Source organism: Sprattus sprattus (assembly GCF_963457725.1).
Source record: "Sprattus sprattus genome assembly, chromosome: 7".
Lineage (NCBI taxonomy): Eukaryota > Metazoa > Chordata > Actinopteri > Clupeiformes > Clupeidae > Sprattus > Sprattus sprattus.
Genome location: NC_137926.1, coordinates 34,357,291 through 34,377,437, shown reverse-complemented (window position 1 = coordinate 34,377,437; position 20,147 = coordinate 34,357,291). Strand labels below are relative to the sequence as shown.

The 20,147-nt window shown below is 40.4% G+C and overlaps 1 protein-coding gene across 1 annotated transcript; it reads left to right on the top strand.

Annotated features, from left to right (window-relative positions):
- The first annotated feature begins 19 nt into the window (after window positions 1-19).
- On the top strand, window positions 20-12,960 carry nfatc3b (nuclear factor of activated T cells 3b). The gene is made up of 10 exons (XM_080842891.1): window positions 20-463; window positions 1,128-2,349; window positions 2,648-2,810; window positions 4,224-4,423; window positions 5,857-6,029; window positions 6,234-6,374; window positions 8,833-8,888; window positions 9,052-9,178; window positions 9,347-10,162; window positions 12,242-12,960. Exons 1-10 carry the CDS (start codon window positions 379-381, stop codon window positions 12,316-12,318), a joined length of 3,060 nt encoding a protein of 1,019 aa, XP_080699017.1. The 5' UTR covers window positions 20-378; the 3' UTR covers window positions 12,319-12,960.
- Window positions 12,961-20,147: the final 7,187 nt, after the last annotated feature.

Below are 20,147 nucleotides of genomic sequence, written 5' to 3'. Positions count from 1 at the left end.
GCACGGAGGGGGAGGTCCGATAGTGTACTAACTACTCAATGTTGTCTTTCGAGTTTTGACGTCATGTTAACAACTGTGCTCTAGCCTTTCGTTTAATGTGAAAGTTACTGCAAGTGTTTTGGAGCTAAGGAAAGTGTTACTTTATATGAACTATTCCTACTCAGGGTTCATGTTCTTACAAGTAACGACGGCGGAAACAACTTGATATCAGAAACAAACTTATGCAAACCGTCTTCGGGTGCATGTTCCGCATTTGCACTCTTCGGTCTGTGTAGCTGCATATTAGCCTGCTCGACTTAATAAACTTTTTGCTGACTGTAGGATACTTCAAGGTAATCCAAGTATTGGGCGATTTGCAGTACGGACTGGACAAATGCAATGAATAGCGCAAATTACACAGACGAATTAGACTTCAGACTTACTTTCGGGGAAGACGGCACACAGCAGCCACTAGGCCACGAAGGTAACGTAATATGCAGAGTTTTCGCAGTGAATGCACTTCCTCAGAGATGTTTTCTTAGATGGTTCTCTAAATTACAAATGATTTTGGGGCATAAAGGGGCATATCAATGTAGATACAGGGATGGACACAATGAAAAAGACACCCAGTTATTTCTCACCTTGTTTCAGACGTTTTGTTGTATGGTGTTCGTAGTTTTCAGTTGCGTTACGGTTCACACATTCATGGGCTGTCATAAACACTGGTGAAACCCGAGTACCCAGGGAGGGGGTACATAAAACTAACAAACGAAGACATTAGTATGTATTAGCTGTTTAAGTATTGGGAGCTATATTGGAAGCTGATTTGAAATAAAGCGGATGGCTAGAGATGTAGGACAGTTACCGTTAACACTGGCAGGCAACATCATATTGATAACTTCGATCTGGTATTGAAAACAATGCTTGTCTTCTCAGCAGTTGAGCATCCTATATTTTCTTGCCAGTGTGTCAACTGTGCTATTTATAACAAGCAGCTGTTGAAGTGGCAATGGCCTTTAGGTTGCTTAACTATCTGAATTACTTTCCTGAAGTATGAGGTCGTGTAGTGTGGCTGGTGGTATGCCACAGAGAGATTGTCTTTGTACCTATGTCTACTGTATTTGATGATGTCCTTATTTCTACTCTAGATATTGGCTTTAATGATGACTGCTACTTCCTCAATGTGAGCCTGCCGCAGTCTGTGGTTACCCAGCCTGTAGCGAACTTGCAACCGAACCCTCTAACATTTATCCCTGCCACAGAACTGCAAAGTCCTGGTGCTTATAAAGCCAGCTGCACTGTCACCAGAGGGACTGTACACAACACCTTAGAGTCGCCCTCCAGGTTGTTTGACTGCCCTAGTATCCAGATCACCTCCATCCCAACCAGCTGTAACCATGATGTGGGTGCTTGTCAGAACCGTGTGCAGATGCATAGCTCTGAGGGGGAAGGCAGTGCTGGCTTGTCAAGAGGCCACCTGTACCTCCCCTTGGAGCCGGCCTACAGAGACCAGTCCTCCCTCTGTCCCAGCCCATGCAGCAGCCTGTCCTCTCGCAGCTGGTGGTCAGATGCCTCATCCTGTGAGTCCTTCTCCCATGTGTACGATGACGTTGAGGCTGAACTCAATGAAGCAGCTGCTCACTTTAAGCTAAGCTCACCTCTGGTGTCTCCTCTAAGCTCTCCCTTACCCTCACCCCTGGCCTCCCCACTGGCCTCTCCTCAAGTGTCTCCCCTGGTCTCACCCTTTGGATCTCCTGGGGCACAACACCCTGGGCCAGGAGAGGACCCTTGGCTGCGTTACCATCTCCAGCAGCCTTCTCAAGCCCTGTTTGCTCATTCGTTGTCCCCTCATCAGTCACCCTATCAGTCGCCACGTACAAGCGTTTCAGAGGAAACCTGGCTGAGTCCCCGTCCTGCCTCGTCCTCCTCACGGCCCTCTTCCAGGCCCACATCTCGACCCACCTCACCCTGTGGTAAGAGACGTCACTCGTGCGCAGATGGGTCTGCAGGTCTCTCCTCGCCTCACCTCTCTCCAATCCCCACCCCCACTCACTCCCCACGGGGCAGTGTGACTGAGGAAACTTGGGCTGGAAACGCAATGCTTTTTTATCCACAGCCACTCCAGGCTGAGGTGAATGTTCCTCACAAAACTAGGAAGACCTATCAGAGTCTGGAGCAGTGCAAGTCAGGGGCCCCTCTGGGGTCCAGCGTCGAGGAGCAGGGCCTCAAGACTCTGAGTTCTTTGCTGGATTACCCCACTGCATCATCTCTGCCTGGACAGAAAAGAGAAGACATTGTGGAGCATTTCCTTTCTGTTCCCTCTCACTTCACCTGGAGTAAACCCAAACCAAGTCAGACACCTATTCATACGTAAGTTAGCCAACATGTGGCACAGTCTTGGGAATCCTTTTGAAATAGTGTGTTTGATTATGTGCTTATGTTAGAGTACAAACGAGTATACATCCTGATACAACTTGTTAGTACATTTTGTCGGTAAATGACATCAGAATCTATTGCTTGGTATTCCTGACCATAGCTAGTTTGACAGGTGCATCATTGTAATTTTTAGTTTCACTAAATTCCCAAAGTTTGAGTTACACCTCAAGCAGGCCTTGAATTGGTTTAGATATTGGATTATATAAGCATAACGGCAAACTTCTCCTGCCAGAATTTCATCCCTCCCTCCTCTGGAGTGCCCCCTGCCCAGCCAGATCGGGCCGTATGAGCTCAGCATCGAGGTGCAGCCCAGGGACCACCACAGGGCACACTATGAGACTGAGGGGAGCCGCGGGGCCATCAAAGCAGCCTGTGGAGGACACCCTGAAGTTAAGGTGAGGCTCTCATCACAGCACAGCACAAGTCTATCTGAGAAGAGCTTTAAGCACAACAGAAGTCTATCTGAGAAGAGCTTTAAGCAAAATAAGGGCTTTGTTTTTTGATTGTTTATAAAGCAGTGTATAGAGGAAAGATAACAGACAGAAGTATATCTGAGAAGAGGTTTAAGCACAACAGAAGTCTGTCTGAGAAGAGCTTTAAGCACAACAGAAGGCTATCTGAGAAGAGCTTTAAGCAAAATAAGGGCTTTGTTTTTTGATTGTTTATAAAGCAGTGTATAGAGGAAAGATAACAGACAGAAGTATATCTGAGAAGAGGTTTAAGCACAACCGAAGTATATCTGAGAAGAGCTTTAAGCACAACAGAAGGCTATCTGAGAAGAGCTTTAAGCAAAATAAGGGCTTTGTTTTTTGATTGTTTATAAAGCAGTGTATAGAGGAAAGATAACCTTGACGTTTGAGTTCCATTGTGAGGCATTAGAACCTTAGCAAAGGATGTGTTGTCGACTAACTAAATACATCTTATCTGAGTCAGATAACGTAAATAAATATAAATGTGATTGTTCATTATTCATTTATTGTGATTCATTATCAGTCATAAGAATAACCTGTAAAGAGCAGTATGCTAACTCAGCCAGTCTGATCCCCTGTCCAAACGTGTGTGTATTTAGTTGTCTTCCTGAATTTCATAAATGTTAAACCAATGAATGAAGTTATCATTCTCTCAGTCGTCAAGTAATACAAAAATAAAAACTCTACTCATATTAAATGCAGACACATGCTAAACAGTTCTAACAGTAATTCCTAACACTCATGTTAACCAGGTGAAATAACTTGATATGATCGTCCTTCCCTCATATCCTAACACACATCTTAAACCTTAGGGCAGCGGACTCAAAGTCTGCATGGCATTTTGTGCACCAGCACCATCTTCTCTGATGAAGAATATTGATTCTAAAGAATTGCCAAAGAGTGGATTGAATGGGGACAGTGATTGTACACTCCAAAAGTCCCATTTATCTTGAAAATGTGTAAACACTTTTTCAAAATAATAGCCCTCATGCCTGATATTCAGTTTCAAGTGGTACTTTTAATGTATATTTGTATTACTGTATGGAATCTGCTGGCAAACCATTTATGTTAGGTTAATGAAAATGTTGCAAACAAGCAACAAAGATTGTATTGATTCTTAAATGATTCTGAAATATATGCTCAAAAGGACATTAATGTTATGTTTGTACAACATGATTAGATAAAACATCTAATTGTTTGTAAGGGGTTAAGACAGATTACCTCCAAAACTGCCTTCACCTTTTTGTGAACCTCCTTCTCTCTGTTGTGTGTCCATTATTCGGTGGGTTGAAAAATAGTAATAGTCATTTATTCACATTCTTGATTTGTCTCTGGCAGCTCATAGGATATAATGAGAAGCCAATCAACCTTCAGATTTTCATTGGGACTGCAGATGAACACAGCGTGCGGCCACATGCCTTCTACCAGGCACACAGGATCACAGGAAAGACTGTGTCCACTGCCAGTCAGGAGACGGTCTTAAGCAACACCAAAGTTCTTGAGATCCCACTCCTTCCTGAGAACAATATGTCTGCCAGGTACGTCCTGCATCAGTTGAAAGTCATCGATTGACCATAGCTGTAGTCCAAAATCAGCAGAAGACCACAGCATGAAAAATCAGGAAGACAACATACAGTGTGGAAAATAAGTATTTGACCCCCTGCTGATTTCGCAAGTTTGCCCACTTGCAAATAAATGTGTGATCAATCATTGTAATGGCAGGTCTATTTTAACAGTGAGAGACAGAATATCAACATCCAGAAAACTGCATTTTATAACAGTTATGAATTAATTTGCGTTTGATCGTGGGAAATAAGTATTTGATCCCCTAGCAAAACATGACTTAGAACTTGGTGGAGTAACCCTTGTTGGCAAGCACAGACGAAAGACGTTTCTTGTAGTTGGTCACCAGGTTTACACACATCTCAGGAGGGATTTTGGCCCACTCCTCTTTGCAGATCCTCTCCAAATCCGTAAGGTTGCCTATTCAATATGAGGGAATGAGGTTCAAGCCCAATATTCCACGTTACATGGCCCCAACCATAGTCCCCTCGATGCGGTGGTGTCGTCCTGTACCCTTGGCAAAGAAACAGCCCTAAAGCATAATGTTTCCACCTCCATGCTTGACGGTGGTTTTCTTGGTGACTGTGGTCCCAGCTGCCTTGAGATCATTCACAAGCTCCCCCTGTGTAGTTCTGGGGTTATCCTGCAACTTTCGGATGATCACCGATACTGCACGAGGCGAGATCTTGCATGGAGCCCAAGGCCAAGGGTGATTGACAGTTGTTTGATGTTGCTTCAATTTGCGCATAATCGCACCAACAGTTGTCTGCATATCACCAAGCTGCTTGCCGATGGTTTTGCCAATTCCAGCCTTGTGGAGGTCTACGATCTTATCTCTGACGTCCTTGGACAACTATTTGGTCTTGCCTGTAGTGGTGAGGTTGAAGGTGTAAAGTATGATTCATTGAACAGGTTTCTTTTATACAAGTCACCAGTTGAGATCAGGTGTATCTTGTTAGGCCTAATGAGGACCAATCTGTGTACCTCGTGGGCACTTAACTGGTCTGTGGGAGCCAGAATTCTTGCTGTTCGGTAGGGGATCAAATACTTATTTCCCACGATCAAATGCAAATTAATTCACAACTGTTATAAAATGCAGTTTTCTGGATGTTTTTGTTGATATTATGTCTCTCACTGTTAAAATAGACCTACCATTACAATGATAGATCATGCATTTCTTTGCAAGTGGACAAACTTGCAAAATCAGCAGGGGGTCAAATACTTACTTTCCCAGCTGTAAATAGATAGTAATAACAATATGCTGGTTAAATGTTTGATGTATAAGTTAGCAGAATGAATCATTTTTATTTGATTTACCAGATTTCAGATAATTTGAAAGGAGGCAAGAAAAACAACTTAGCAACTACCACAGAAAGCAACCTGTAGTAACTTGCTCTTGTTTTGACAGCATTGACTGTGCTGGAATCCTTAAGCTCCGAAACTCCGATATTGAGCTCCGAAAGGGAGAGACAGACATCGGACGGAAGAACACACGCGTGCGGGTTGTGTTCCGTGTGCATGTTCCCCTTGTGGATGGGACAATGCTGTCGTTACAGGCCGCCTCTATTGCTGTGGAGTGCTGTGAGTGACTCTTTTGTTGTCAGTGGCTACACTGTCTGTGTGTGTGTTTCTGTTATATGTGTGTGTGTGTGTGTGGTTGTTTGAGAGTGTGTGTTTATGTCTGTGTCTGCAGAGTGTTTGGGCATGCAAATTCATGTGTTTTGATAAGCAAAGGTACTGTGTCAATTAACATATGGGTTTGAATGTTGTATTTTATGATTCCAGCCCAGCGTGCCGTTGTTGAGCTTCCGCACATAGAGAAGTTCAGTCCAGTCAGTGGATCGATGAATGGAGGAGAAGAGATGTATATTAAAGGCCCTAATATCTTCCCAGACTCAAAAGTCATCTTCCTACAAAAAGGTCCAGGTAAAGGACATAGATGAAAACCATCCAAATCCATTGGATGTCTAGTGTGTATCATTTGATCAAGTCAAGTCATATTTATTTATATGGGCCATTCTACCGAATTGATGCAAAGTCATGTCGGATATATTTTGAATTTTTTTATGGTTTATTCCCAAAACTTTGTCCGTATGTATATTGTACCATATCTAAAGTACACATATCTAGTAAAAGAACAGTCAAGTTTTATATTGTATTTTCAGAATGTGTTGGAATGTTTTTCCTCTTCCAAAAATTGTCACTACCGAAACATCACATTTACTATAGTAAAAAAGTATTATTATTGACCTGTTCGGATTGTGTTTCCTTCCCTTCTCTGAAGAGTATTTTTACAAATATTTCTTGAAGGTTTTCACAATGAAATCCATAGAAATACATTTTTTACCAAATTTTCAAGTTCAATTTATCTGTTTGGGTAGTGACTGCACTGTTTCGGTAGTGACTGCACTGTTGGATGGATGTTCATTTCTCTCCCAAAATCATCCAAAAGGTGCTCTGGGCCGCCCTTTAGTCCACACAACACATTTATTTAAAAATGATGGGATTGAACTACTTACCATTTCATTTTGTCACTACCAAAATCATCTGGTCACTACCATATGTTTCGGTAGTGACTGTTTCGGTAGTGACAATTTTAGCTAACTTTAAGCATAAATAAAGAATTCTAGCAAGCACACGGCTTGCAAACACATCTTTGAAGAGGTGAACACACATACAAACATAAGATTTTCCATGAAACCCCAAAAGATTTACTTAATTGAAGAAAACATGCGTTTCGGTAGTGACAATTCTTAAGGTTACACGTCGATTTTCAGACTTTGGAACACATTTATATAAAAACTGTGGGATTTAGCTACTTACCATTCAACCATGAGGGACAGAGATGCAGTGTCACTGCATGGTCAAAAATGCAGAGTCGTGGCTAAAACACAGGCTCAGCCAATGGACTAAAACTCTTGTGTTTCGGTAGTGACATGTAAACTAGGGACATGATTTTTTGAGTATAGTAAATTGATTTAAAAATTAAACCCACAATAAATCTAAATATTCCAAGATCTGTTTCAACCCAATCATAAAGATCTTTGAAATTAAATCATTGAAAAAAATCTAAAAAAATTGAAAAGTGTTATTTTAAGGCATTCGAAATTTAGATGTCAGGGTTGGGGACAGCTACTTCCCAATAGAAAGTACCCTATAAATGATGATTTTGTATATATTTAGCTTATCACTATCTCATGTAATGCATTGGGTTTATATAGACCATAACATTTTCTAATTAAATATCTATGCCTAAATACCTAATTGTTTTGTAAATAGTTTTTATTGTTGAGGGACTGCATATTACACGAATTCGGTAGAATGGCCCATATAGCACATTTAAAAACAGCTCACGCTAACCAAAGTGCTTTGATCATGTGTGGCATTACACCTTCAGTCAGCAGATCAGCAGACGGTTAGACTGCCAGAATTTCAGTTCAGTTTTATGCAATTGTAGAGTGCTATCAACAAGCACGTACCCAACTGTGGCAAGGGTAAACTCCATAGAGCAGAACCCAGTTCTGACAGGGGGCCCATCTGCCCGAGGTTGACTTGGCAGTGAGTTAGAATGTGATGTAATGCGGAGGACAAGAGCGAGGGTAGAAAAGGAGGGAGACTAAGAGGAGAACAGCAGCACGTATACACTAACCAGCAGGGAGGGATACAGTCATGGACAAAAGATTCAGAGCCGTTTTAACCCAGAGCAGTGTGCATGAGATTGGGTCTCCTTTTGGAGTCACTTCAACTGACCAGTCTGCATGAGATTGTGTCGCCTATTGGAGTCACTTCAACTGACCAGTTTGCAAGAGATTGGGTCGCCTGTTGTAGTCACTTCAACTGACCATCATGCAGTGAACACGTGACCACGTGTTTGGCTTGTTCTAAAAACCCACAAAAACTGGTAAAAAGCGCCACTCACAGAAGTCCAGGGGCACAAGTTGTGGTTCTTTACCAGGAAAGGATATTCTGAATGTGCGATTAGTGAAAAGCTAAAGTGGAGTTAGATTGATGTTTACAATGCAGTCAGGAATTTTGCGAATTCAGGAACTTATTCAGACTGAGGGCGGTTTGGGCGTCTGTAAGTGACGCTTTTAAACAAGCCTTCGTGTATTTTTAGAAAAGGTAAACACAGCTAAATGTGGCATAATGGAGTCAATGGTCATAGAGAAGTGACTACAATAGGTCGACGTACGTATGACACAATCTCGTCCAATCCAATACATTTCTGATCACTACATTCAGAAGAGAAAAAAGTACATTTCCTTAAAAGTGGTCCTAAACTTTTGTCCACGACTGTAGATGTGTAAGCAGAAGTGAGAACAACAGGTTGGCTATTGACATTTAAAGTAATTCCATGAACCTGTTTTTTTTCTTTGCGTTTTAGATGGCCGAACTCTCTGGGAGGCTGAGGCCAGAACTATTAGAGAGAAGTCAGCAGAGGTAAGTAAACAACGTTAAACTCTTTTTATATGTATAAGAGATGTAAAAGAAAATAATACAAATTTAAGATTGGATCTTTTCCATGGAAACTTTGCAAAATGATCTCTTGGGCTATGCATTCATAGTATTACATGATGACTAACATATTTGTAATTTTGTGCAGATGAATATTGTGGTACAAATTCCTCCTTACCACAATAAGAATATGACATCCTCAGTTCAGGTCCAGTTTTATGTGACGAATGGAAAGAGGAAGAAAAGTACAACACAACACCTCACATATGTGCCAGGTATTGCCCCCTGATCACTCAAGACAAGTCTCAGAAAACATCAAGCACATTTATCTGCTGTATACAGATTATATGGTTTACAAATAAAGTACATTAATGTGCTGTATACAGAGTGTATGGTTGACAAATGATTGTGATGCCATTGTGTTTGTCACTATCTTGAAACAGCAGGTGTGAAGCAGGAGAGTGGCCATCAGGGAAACATAAATCCCATCAGTCACACAGAACTGCACGGAGGTACCCATGTGTCTTATGCCCAGTATGCCTATTCTACGGACCATTGCCAATACACGGGAGGGCCTGCTGCGCTCTCCTCTTTGGACAGTCCTTCTTCCCACCATCATAGAGCCGGCCTGGATGTGGAGCCGGACTCTCAGCACATCCTCCACAGCTTGGTGTCCATGGACCCAGTGTTCCTCGGAACTCACCACAACATCAGGACACAATTTTGTCTAAACAAAATAAGCAAAGTCTCACCCCAACCAGCCTGCAAACCGAATGCTCATCAGCCAGCCCATCTGTCAGGCTTCAGTCCCTCGATTGTTGAGCACAGGTCATTCAGTAGCTATCCTTCAGGTACCAACGATACATCTCTAAGCAATGCCTCTTTCCAGCTGCAGGCTTCAGGCTATCAGTGCCCCAGCCCAGTGAGTCCACGTGCAGCAGTAAGCAGCCTGGCTCATCTGAGGGATGCTGCCTTATATCCTCAAGCCACCTTATCTCAACATCCTCACGCCATACACCAATCACCTAGTCACCCCAGAGGAGCACATGGAGATTATCACCAGATCATCAAACCACTGTCTCTCCAAGCAGTGAGCAGTAGCACCTCCTCTTGGGCCCCCTGTGCTCCTCCTGATGTCCCGCTGGTCTCTCAGCCCTCCTTCCCCACCCAGAGGGAGCACTTCATCATCAAGCAGGAGCCCGAGGAGAACCAGGGGAACCTCCAGTCCACTGGACTTCACAACGTCACACTTGATGATGGTAAGATGTCGCAGTCAATTCAGAATTCTTTTCATCAAAGGTAGAGTTTGGGATTCTAATCCAGTACACTTTTTTGTCAAATTCAGCAAATTGCTCCTCACGGTCCTCTAGCTGTTTCTTCTGTGTGTGCACTCAGACAAAGGTCATTGTCCGTCCACAGTCTTGGCTCTGGACATGGGAAACAAACCGAGCCAGAAAGAATTCCAGCTTTCAGGACTGGGGGCGGGGCTGGAGAGGGTGTGTAATTTGATTGGCTGTTGAACTCAAATATCAACCTTTCGCCAGAATCGCAGACTCTACCTTTAAAATGACGTTGTCCACTCCAATATGTTTTTTTTTGGTTTTGTGTGGTGCTTCAATCATTCATATAAGGTGCATTTCTAAAATGGCCTACATGTTTTTCCCTGATGGGCCAATTGTATCATATTATACTGACCCAGTCTATTAGTAGTAAGGCCATTTGTTTACTGTCCAGCAGATTCACCAAGTAGCCGTCCTAGTTTATGAATGTGTGTCTGGGTTAATTATAGTAAGCAGTCCTGCTGTGCGCTGAGAAAGATGACACTATCTGTATGTAGAATGGGGTTTAAGCACTAGGAGAGCTAAATATACCAGTGCTGGTTCATCTTTGGATGCTACTGTTGTGCAGCTGTTGTTAAGTGATGGCATAGTTCATCCAAATACCTCTGGCCTTAACATTAGGCCTGAGCACATGGTGCCTCACAAGTACAATTTTCACACGCTTTGTCCTTGACCTTTTAAAACTCCTTCTCAACTACCATTAGTTAGGTGGAAGTGTCAATAATACAGTACGAGTCGAAAGTGTGGACACCTTCTCATTCAATGGTTTTTCTTTATCTGTTATTTACTTTATTGTAGATTATTACTGAAGACATCAAAATTATGAAAGAACACGTATGGAATTATATAGTAAACAGAAAAGTGTTAAACAAACCAGAATATCTTAAATATTTGACCATCTCCAATGACGATGACAGCTTTGCACACTATTGGCATTCTGTCAATCAGCTTCAGCATCAGTGTGTGTGTGTGTGTGTGTGTGTGTGTGTGTGTGTGTGTGTGTGTGTGAAAATAAGTCCACAATATCACTGTAATGCATCATGTGCGTTGTTGTGCCCTGTTTGTGTGTGTTGAGCAAATGGAGTCCAAAGCTCCAGTGACCCTGTGTCCTGTGTCTGGCCTCATGTAACTGGGCCTCAGGCAGATCCATGCGCACAGGGACAGGTGCAGCGGACTGATCTCAGTCCTGATGATTGGGCCATGGCTCCCATTGCCTCTGCACCAGAATGAGATATTCCTGTCTCGCTTTTCATCTGCTCTTAAACACTTTCAGTGTACAACCTAGTCCTGTTCTGGGAAAATATATTAATAGATGTGTGTGTGTGTGTGTGTGTGTGTGTGTGTGTGAGTTTGAGAGAGTGTGGGTGAGAGAGGGGGGCATGCAGGTGTGTATATGTTTGTGTGTGTGTGTGTGTGTGTGTGTGTGTGTGTGTGAGTCTGTGTTTGTATGTGCTTGAGTTTGACAAGGCCCTTTTGTTTAGGGGCCTTACACTATGTTTTAAATAGATGTTATGTGAAGGGAGAATATGAATAGCTACAGAAGAAATGACAGGATTACCCCTTTAGATAAATTTGGTTTTCTTCAAATTGAAGACCATTTACATTACAGGATATCATGTCAAGAGAATAAGGTTTGGTGTCAAACAACCTGATAATAGTTCTGTTCATAATTTGTACTTAATTTCTTCTCCTTGTTGTTATGGTCCCTCTGGCTGCTCTGGTTTCAGTGTTTTATCTTGATGAGTAGATCTGACAGTCTTGCACTGCCCTCTTCAGGTGGAAAAGCACCAAGCAACGAACTCTTAACTGCAGACTGAGAATCTGACTGCACTTACACTAGTCTACATAATCATGTGACGGCGGATGTTATTGACGTGGGTCTCCTATGGTGACTGACTGAATGCCGACCGGCCTTTTAATCTATAGAACAGGTATTAATGAATTAGTCAAAAAGCCACTAAAATGCAATTTTAGTTGTCTCTATTTTTCTTTTTCCAGTGAGTGAGATCATCGTCAGAGACCTCTTCCACAGCCCCGATTCCTCCGGCCCAGTGGCAGCCCAGAACCATGTCTAGCCCCTGTCTGTAAGAAGCACCCAGATATACCTCTGAGAACAATGTGTGGATACCACCTCCATATGGCAGCCTTCCTTACATAAAGCAGTACAGAATTCTTTATTGAACAGTTTACTGTTGGCAGCAGTGGTCTGTAAATAGGTTGGAAGAAAGCAATATATTCATTCAGGCATGACACTGCACTAGTGAGAATTTGTAGCAGGTTATGCCAGTATACATTTGTTTGTATATTGTTTTATTTGGTTCATATTTTTGTAAATACAATTGTAATTGTAAAAGTTTGTAGTGCATAATGTATATATGCTGGATTTTAAAAATTTTAATCAGGTTCCGTACATATATGATAAGTACATTTGATAAATGACGTATATTTTACCACAGCCAGTTATTTCAAGGTAGTATATTAAATAAATAAATAAATACAAAATTGCAATATAATGTGTTCACAAAGATGGCTTATTTTTACAAAGAACATGAGGTATAATGATCCCACTGTGTAAACTGTAAAGTGGTGTGGTGGTATTGTTGACTTCTGCTATGGGTGTTTTTAATGTAGGTCATAAAATGAGTTGTTGGTTTTTATAATTGAGTATGCTGTAGCATATGTGTCCATATGCATATGATCTAAAATATTTTGAAGACTGGGAGACTTTTTTTCTAATTAAATAAATAAATGAAATTAGAACATTCTAGGCTGTCTTTGTGTGGATGCGATATCATGTATTTAACTGCAATGGCTCATGTACTATTTTACACTATCTTACTATTTTCATTCGTCTCCCTGTGGTTATAATAATATAAAATACAGTGGCATCATTGAACTAGCCTGTTGAAGTTTCCCAATTGCCACTCAGACCAAACTTTTAAATGGTAATATTCAGAAAAACACTGGAATAGATATATGGAAAGCAAAGAAACCAAACTAATCAGAATAAGCTGGATCCATGCACCCCTCAGGTCCACTGTCCTGAGACTAGACAAGAGAGACATGTGATGATGTATGATAAATCATGTGTAGGTAGGCACCAGTTTGGCAGCCTCTTGTGCACCAGACCAGTAGGGATGAGGTATTATTTAGCAGCTTATTAATTTATTCTGTAAGGAGTGTGTAGTTTTTGTGTGAATAGTGGGAAGCTCTAAAATCCATTGATGTGCTCCACTATAGTACAGTCTTATCCTTTAGTTTACAGCTCAAGAAACACATTGAAGTGTATACTACAGTGCCCTCCACAAATATTGGCACCCTAAGTGAATGTGGCCAAAACAGGCTATGACAAAATATGTCTTTGCTGTTTGGTCTTTCATTCAAAATATTCACAAAATTCATACCTTTTCATTGAAGTAAAATTATTGAAAGATTTTATTTTGTCATTAAATAAATATTATTCTCCAAAACAGGTGGGCCACAATTATTGGCACCCCTTAATTTAATGTTTTGAGCAGCCTCCCTTTGCCAAGATAACAGCTGTGAGTCTTCTCCTATAATGCGTGATGAGGTTGGTGAACACATGGCACGGGATCTGAGACCATTTTAACATACAGTATCTCTCCAGATCCTTCAGATTCTGAGGTTAACACTTGTAGATTTGGCTTCAGCTCTTCCCACAACTGTTCTATGGGGTTTAGGTCTGGGGACTGTGAAGGCCATGGTAAAACCTTTATTCTGCTGTCGGTAAACCATTTTTGTGTTGATTTTAAGGTGTGCTTCCGATCATTGTCCTCCTGCAAGGTCCAACCACGGCCCATTTTAAGCTTACTGGAGGGGGGCTGTTAGGTTTTCATTTAATATCTGCTGGTATTTGATGGGAGTCCATGATACCAGGTATCCTAACAAGATGTCGAGGGCCTTTGGAAGAAAAACAGCCCCACAACATCAAAGAACCACCACCATACTTCAAAATGGGTATGTAGGTGGCGTCTGATGGTAGTTTTGGAGACTTTTTGCCCCCAGGACTCAACTAACCTCTGCAATTTTCAAGCTGTGATCCTTGGAGATTGTTTTGCCAGTCGAACCATCCTCCACACAGAGTGTGGGGACAATTTCCATACATCTCCTGTCGCTTTAATCTTCTAATCTCTTGCCATGATTGTGGAAATGGGTATTTCCAACTGTTTAGATATTTTCTTATATCCCTTTATCCAGGTTTCATCAGCTGAACAACTTTTCGTTGCACTTCGACACTGTGTTCTTTTGTCTTTTGCATCTTGATGAATTTGGCGTTTCTAGGATTCAAAGAAAGGGGGGCTTAGCCCCAAGGGGAGTTGGATGTTTGCGCGCGTAGCACATTTTTGGGGGGGCCCATTTGGGGCCGCAGATATCCATTGTTTCAGACAGTTCATAGATTGGTTTAATCAGAAAAATTGTGATTTTGCTCTTTAGTTTTGCTTGCATTTAGTATATGATAACACAAGAGACAGAATTTCAGGGTCACAGTGAAATTTGACAACACAAATATGAACTTATAATAATTGACTTAAAATAATTGACCTGCTTAAAGGAAAGCCCGATAAACTAGCTTTCATATCTGCTCCCAAATCCTAATTCTTAAAGGGAAAGTGTCAACTTTTGAGTTGTTTACTTGTTTTATTATGAGCAGAAGGGAATATGATTTGACCAACATTTACATCTTTTTTGTTGTCCGTGTAGTTTTAACATACCAGTGATATTTTTATTTATCTCATTTGGACACTATGGGTGGAGAATGGAACTGACAGTATCAACTTTTGAGTTGTTTACTTGTTTTATTTTGGGCAGAAGGGAATCAGATTGTCAGTGTCAAATATACCATTCAAAAACAAGTACATCTTAATTATCAAGTGATAAATATTGTATGGTGGGCTGAAATGGAAGGCACCCAATGCATTCACTATAATCAAGTCAAACAAGGATTCACTAGCTACTTCCTGCTAATAGGCTTGCTGCTGAGTCGCGCTGTCTAGCCCCGGAACGCTGCTTATCTGCTTTGTACTTAAGTATCCCAGTGACTGCGCTCACTATCACTACTTTTCGCATTACATGAAATCTGGGAATTCTCTCTCTACCCCCTTATTTTCTGTCGCTCTCTGCTAACGCTTAGCGGGCATGGCGACTTATTCGACCACTGTCCGCTGCCCGACGTGTAAAATGTTTAGCGACTCTCTAACAACTTTTAATGGCTACAATACGTGCACTAAGTGTAGGCTACTGGCACTTTTTAAAACTTAATAAGAGTTATGTAACATCATTGTTCGGAATATTTAAATTAATATGGGGAATCATGTCTGCCAAGTCAACCTCTTTAAATGTCAAGTGGTGTAACCACATTTTAGGAGCCATTTTGTAAATATTGAGCCAGAAGATCATGTCAAAGAAAAGACCCCTGAAGAACCTAACTGCTCAAGGTTAGTACTAGGGGTGGGAATCTCTTGGCACCTCACGATTCGATTCGAAATCGATTCAGAGGTCAACGATTCGATTTAAAATCGATTATCGATTATCGATTTAAAATCGATTTTGTAATTTAAAAAAAAATATTTTTTTTTTTTTTTTTTTTTTACACATCCATTTTATGTTGAAATGCAAGCTGCATCGACTATTGCATTGCTCATAGAAAGTCAAAATTGTGACCATTAAAAGCTTTTACTCTAATAAAGCAAATAGCGAAGGTAATTCATCTGTTGATTTTCTTCAATTTAGACTCTGAGTTGCAAACTCAAATGATTCAATAGTCAAAATGCATCGATAATCGTTTTATCGGTTTCGAATTGATATTCGATAATCAATCGATAATTGCATTTCAACATGAAATGGATGTGTAAAAAAAACGATTATCAATTTTAAACCGATAAAACGATTATCAATCCATTTCGACTTTTAAAACATTTGAGTTTGCTACTTAGAGTCTTTGCTACACTTCCTACTTTGTGTTTGATAATTAAAGAAAATCAACAGATGAATTACCTTCTCTATTTTTTATGAGAGAAAAAGCTTTTCCTTGTCACAATTTTGACTTTCTATGAACAATCCAATAATCGATGCAGCTTGCATTTCAACATAAAATGGATGTGTAAAAAAAATATATTTTTTTTTTTTTTAAATTACAAAATCGATTATAAACTTTTCTGAATCGAGACAGAATCGTTTTAGAGAGAATCGATTAAAATCGAATAATCGATTTTTTCCCCCACCCCTAGTTAGTACTCTCTCTAAAATTTGACATAATTAAGCGTTTTTCGGCCATGGTCAGGTGACATGTCAAGTGGTATGACCTTAGTAAAAATATAAATAAACCATAATAATCAAAGTGATTATATTAAATGTAAAATATGTTTTTAAATAATCACACCAATGTTAAGTGTTGACATAGTCATCCTAAATAATGCCTCCAGATTTTGGTTTTAAATTGAAATGTCAAATGGTGTAACCGGTTACACCATTTGACATCTTCCTGTTTGAGGCCGATTTGATCAATTTAGGGCCAAAAGCTTTATTTGTGATCCTGATTATACATTTTCTTATAGTTGAAATAGTGACTCCTACTGTTCAATATTAACAGCAGGTTTAAATGTGATTTTTTCCCCCATGAAGTTGATTTTTAGATACATTTCTTTGTATGTTTAGTTGTATTTATTTATTTATTTAATGAATTATTTATTTATTTATTTAATTATTTATTTGTTCATTCATTCATACATTTAAATTCACATTTCTATAATATATTGTATGTAAGTAGACAGAATTTTGATATAGGTCTGGACATAATGTAAATGCAAACAATAAGCTTTCTATCCTCTTGTCCCCTAACAGATGCCACTTTCAACCAAAGAAAAAGTGGTTTGCCATAGGCTGGTATGCCTCATATTTCAGTCAATAGCCTGGCCAAAAGACAGGAAAGGTAGTACAGACATGCTGAACCTGACTCTTTCACTAAATCCCCTTTAATGTTTACAACATAATGTCTTGCTTAGTACAATAAAACATCAATTTAATCTGATGACGGCCTTTAATGTTTACAACATAATGTCTTGCTTAGTACAATAAAACATCAATTTAATCTGAATTTTTAAAATAAATATAATAAAAAAAATGTCATGTGATATTTGAAAATCAATAACTTGTTTTCATGACTACACGTACATAAAATCTAGGAGGATAAAATATTAAATACTTGCACTTGTGTAATGGTTACACCATTTGACAATATACAGGGCCATTAGTTCCGTATTTGGTGAAAAATGGTAGAAATGTCATATCAAATACTATGAAACCAACAGAAATGCAAAATATACATTCTAACAGTCCTTGGGCATGTTGTTTTATCAGGTTTAAAACATATTTTTTAATTGGCATCTTGCCAACCCTTATTTGTCACTGACCCGCCTATTAACCGCGGCGATGAAATGTACAGTAGACTATCGGCACTTAATACCTGGCTAGCAGAATGGTGCTCACGCAATGACGTGGACTTCATAAATAACTGGCCTACTTTTTGGAGGAAGCCAGGGCTATTACAGAAGGATGGCATCCACCCCTCCAAAGTGGGTGCTAACCTCCTTTCTCAAAACTTAAAACACCACCTAGCCCAAACGTACTACTGACAACCAATAACTAGAACTGGAAGGCAGACCTATTACCCCACACTAACTTCTGCTGCACCAGTACACTCTCTGCCCATATTAAACCACATACAAACGGTAGGCCTATCTATACCCAGAATATATAAACCCAACGCAAACCACATTAGTAGAAGTATTAACCAGGAAAACCGTATAAAGATACAAACCTCATCAGCACAAAATGAGACTTGCACAATACTAAAACTGGGCCTTATTAACATTCGGTCCCTAACATCAAAAGGCGCACTTATAAATGAGCTGATAACAGACAACAACATCAAAATATTTTTCCTAACTGAAACCTGGCTAAAACCAGATGAATTCATAGCCCTAAATTAATCTACCCCTCCAAGTCATGTTAACTGCCACATCCCCGCAGCACTGGACGTGGAGGTGGAGTTGCTACAATTTCCCTCGCTAATCTAGGTATTTCCCCAAGACCTACATTTAAATTTGCATCATTTGAAGTCCTCGTACTTCATCTTATGCATCCAAACTCAAAAGCCACTAACCCGGTCACTCTTGTGACTCTATATAGACCACCAGGTCCCTTTACTGAATTTTTCCGATTTCCTATCCGCCCTGATTGTCAATTCCGATAAAATCCTGATAGTGGGAGATTTTAATATCCACATGGATAATGAAAATAATAGCCTTACAATTGCATTCCAATCACTGAGACTCTACCTTGTATTAACGCATGGCCTCGAAATTGACCGCCCTATAGTTCTACCCCAAAATACTACCCTCTCAGATCACCATTTAATTACATTCAACATGAAATTAGAACTCCGTCCAACATCGGAAATAACCCACTTCTACAGCCGTTGTCTATCCGACAGGACTACAGCTGAATTCATAGCAAAACTACCCTTCGCCCTCACCTCAGCTTCTACTGCTGGCAAAGTAAATGGCATCCCCACCTCATATCGACCTACTAACTGAAGGCGTCATACATGCGCTGCACTCAACCCTTGACGCTGTTGCACCACTAAAAAAGAAAATAAGAAAACTGAAAAAACTGGCCCCATGGTAGGTAACACACTGATCAGACTCGTGCACTTAAACAAACCACACGAAAACTAGAAAAAAAATGGTACTCCACCAAACTTGAGGTATCCCTCCTGGCATGGAAGGATAGTCTTCTAAGCTATAAACGAGTACTCTCTGAGGCGAAATCAGCTTACTATTCTTCATTGATTGATAGTAATAAAAACAACCCAAAGTTCCTATTTAACACTATTTCTAGGCTAACAAAAAACCACAACACAATCGAACATTGGGTTCCCATAATCTTTAGTGGTAATGATTTCATGACCTTCTTCAATGATAAAATCCTTAAAATAAGAGAACAAATTCATAGTTTCCTCCCCCTCTGTGATCCTGCACCCCTTCCCAAATGCGCCATGGCAACACCCCCTCAGCCAGGTGCTCTCCTTGAATTCTTCGAACCCACCAACCTCCCTGAACTTAACTCCTTGATCCTCTCATCTAAATCATCAGCGTGCTTACTAGACCCTATCCCCACAAAATTACTTAAACATGCACTTCCCTTATTAAGTGAGACATTACTTAATGTAATGAACAATTCTCTAATTTCAGGATATGTCCCACAATCATTCAAAATAGCAGTGATAAAACCATCTCTTAAAAAACCTAACCTTGATCCCGATAATCTCGCTAACTATAGACCCATATCTAACCTCCCTTTCTTGTCAAAAATACTTGAAAAACTAGTAGCTAAGCAACTTACTTCCTTTCTACAACAAAATAAAATCGAAGAAACCTTCCAATCCGGTTTTAGGGCCCACCACAGCACTGAAACGGCCTTAGTCAAAGTCTTGAATGACCTACTAATCGCATCTGATCAAGGGTGCACCTCAATATTAGTTCTCCTAGACCTTAGTGCTGCCTTCTACACTATAGATCATCATATCCTGTTACAGAGACTTGAACATCATGTTGGCATCAAAGGCTGTGCTCTTTCTTGGTTTAGATCTTACCTCTCTGATCGCCATCAATTTGTTCATGTCCATGAGAAGTCGTCAAATCACACCAGAGTAAGCTACGGTTTTCCACAAGGCTCTGTCCTTGGACCACTGCTCTTTTCCCTTTATATGCTACCCTTAGGTGCTGTCATAAGGAAACATGGCATTAACTTCCATTGCCAAGGGCGTAACCATGGTATAGACATTGGGGGGGGTCCAAATAAAAACTGAAAATGACGTGCATTG

Coding starts and splice junctions, on each gene's coding strand:
- nfatc3b (XM_080842891.1), top strand. CDS start 379: ATGAATAGCGCAAATTACACAGACGAATTAGACTTCAGACTTACTTTC. Junction 6,030..6,233: donor CTCTATTGCTGTGGAGTGCT/GTGAGTGACTCT, acceptor TTATGATTCCAG/CCCAGCGTGCCGTTGTTGAG. Junction 8,889..9,051: donor TTAGAGAGAAGTCAGCAGAG/GTAAGTAAACAA, acceptor AATTTTGTGCAG/ATGAATATTGTGGTACAAAT.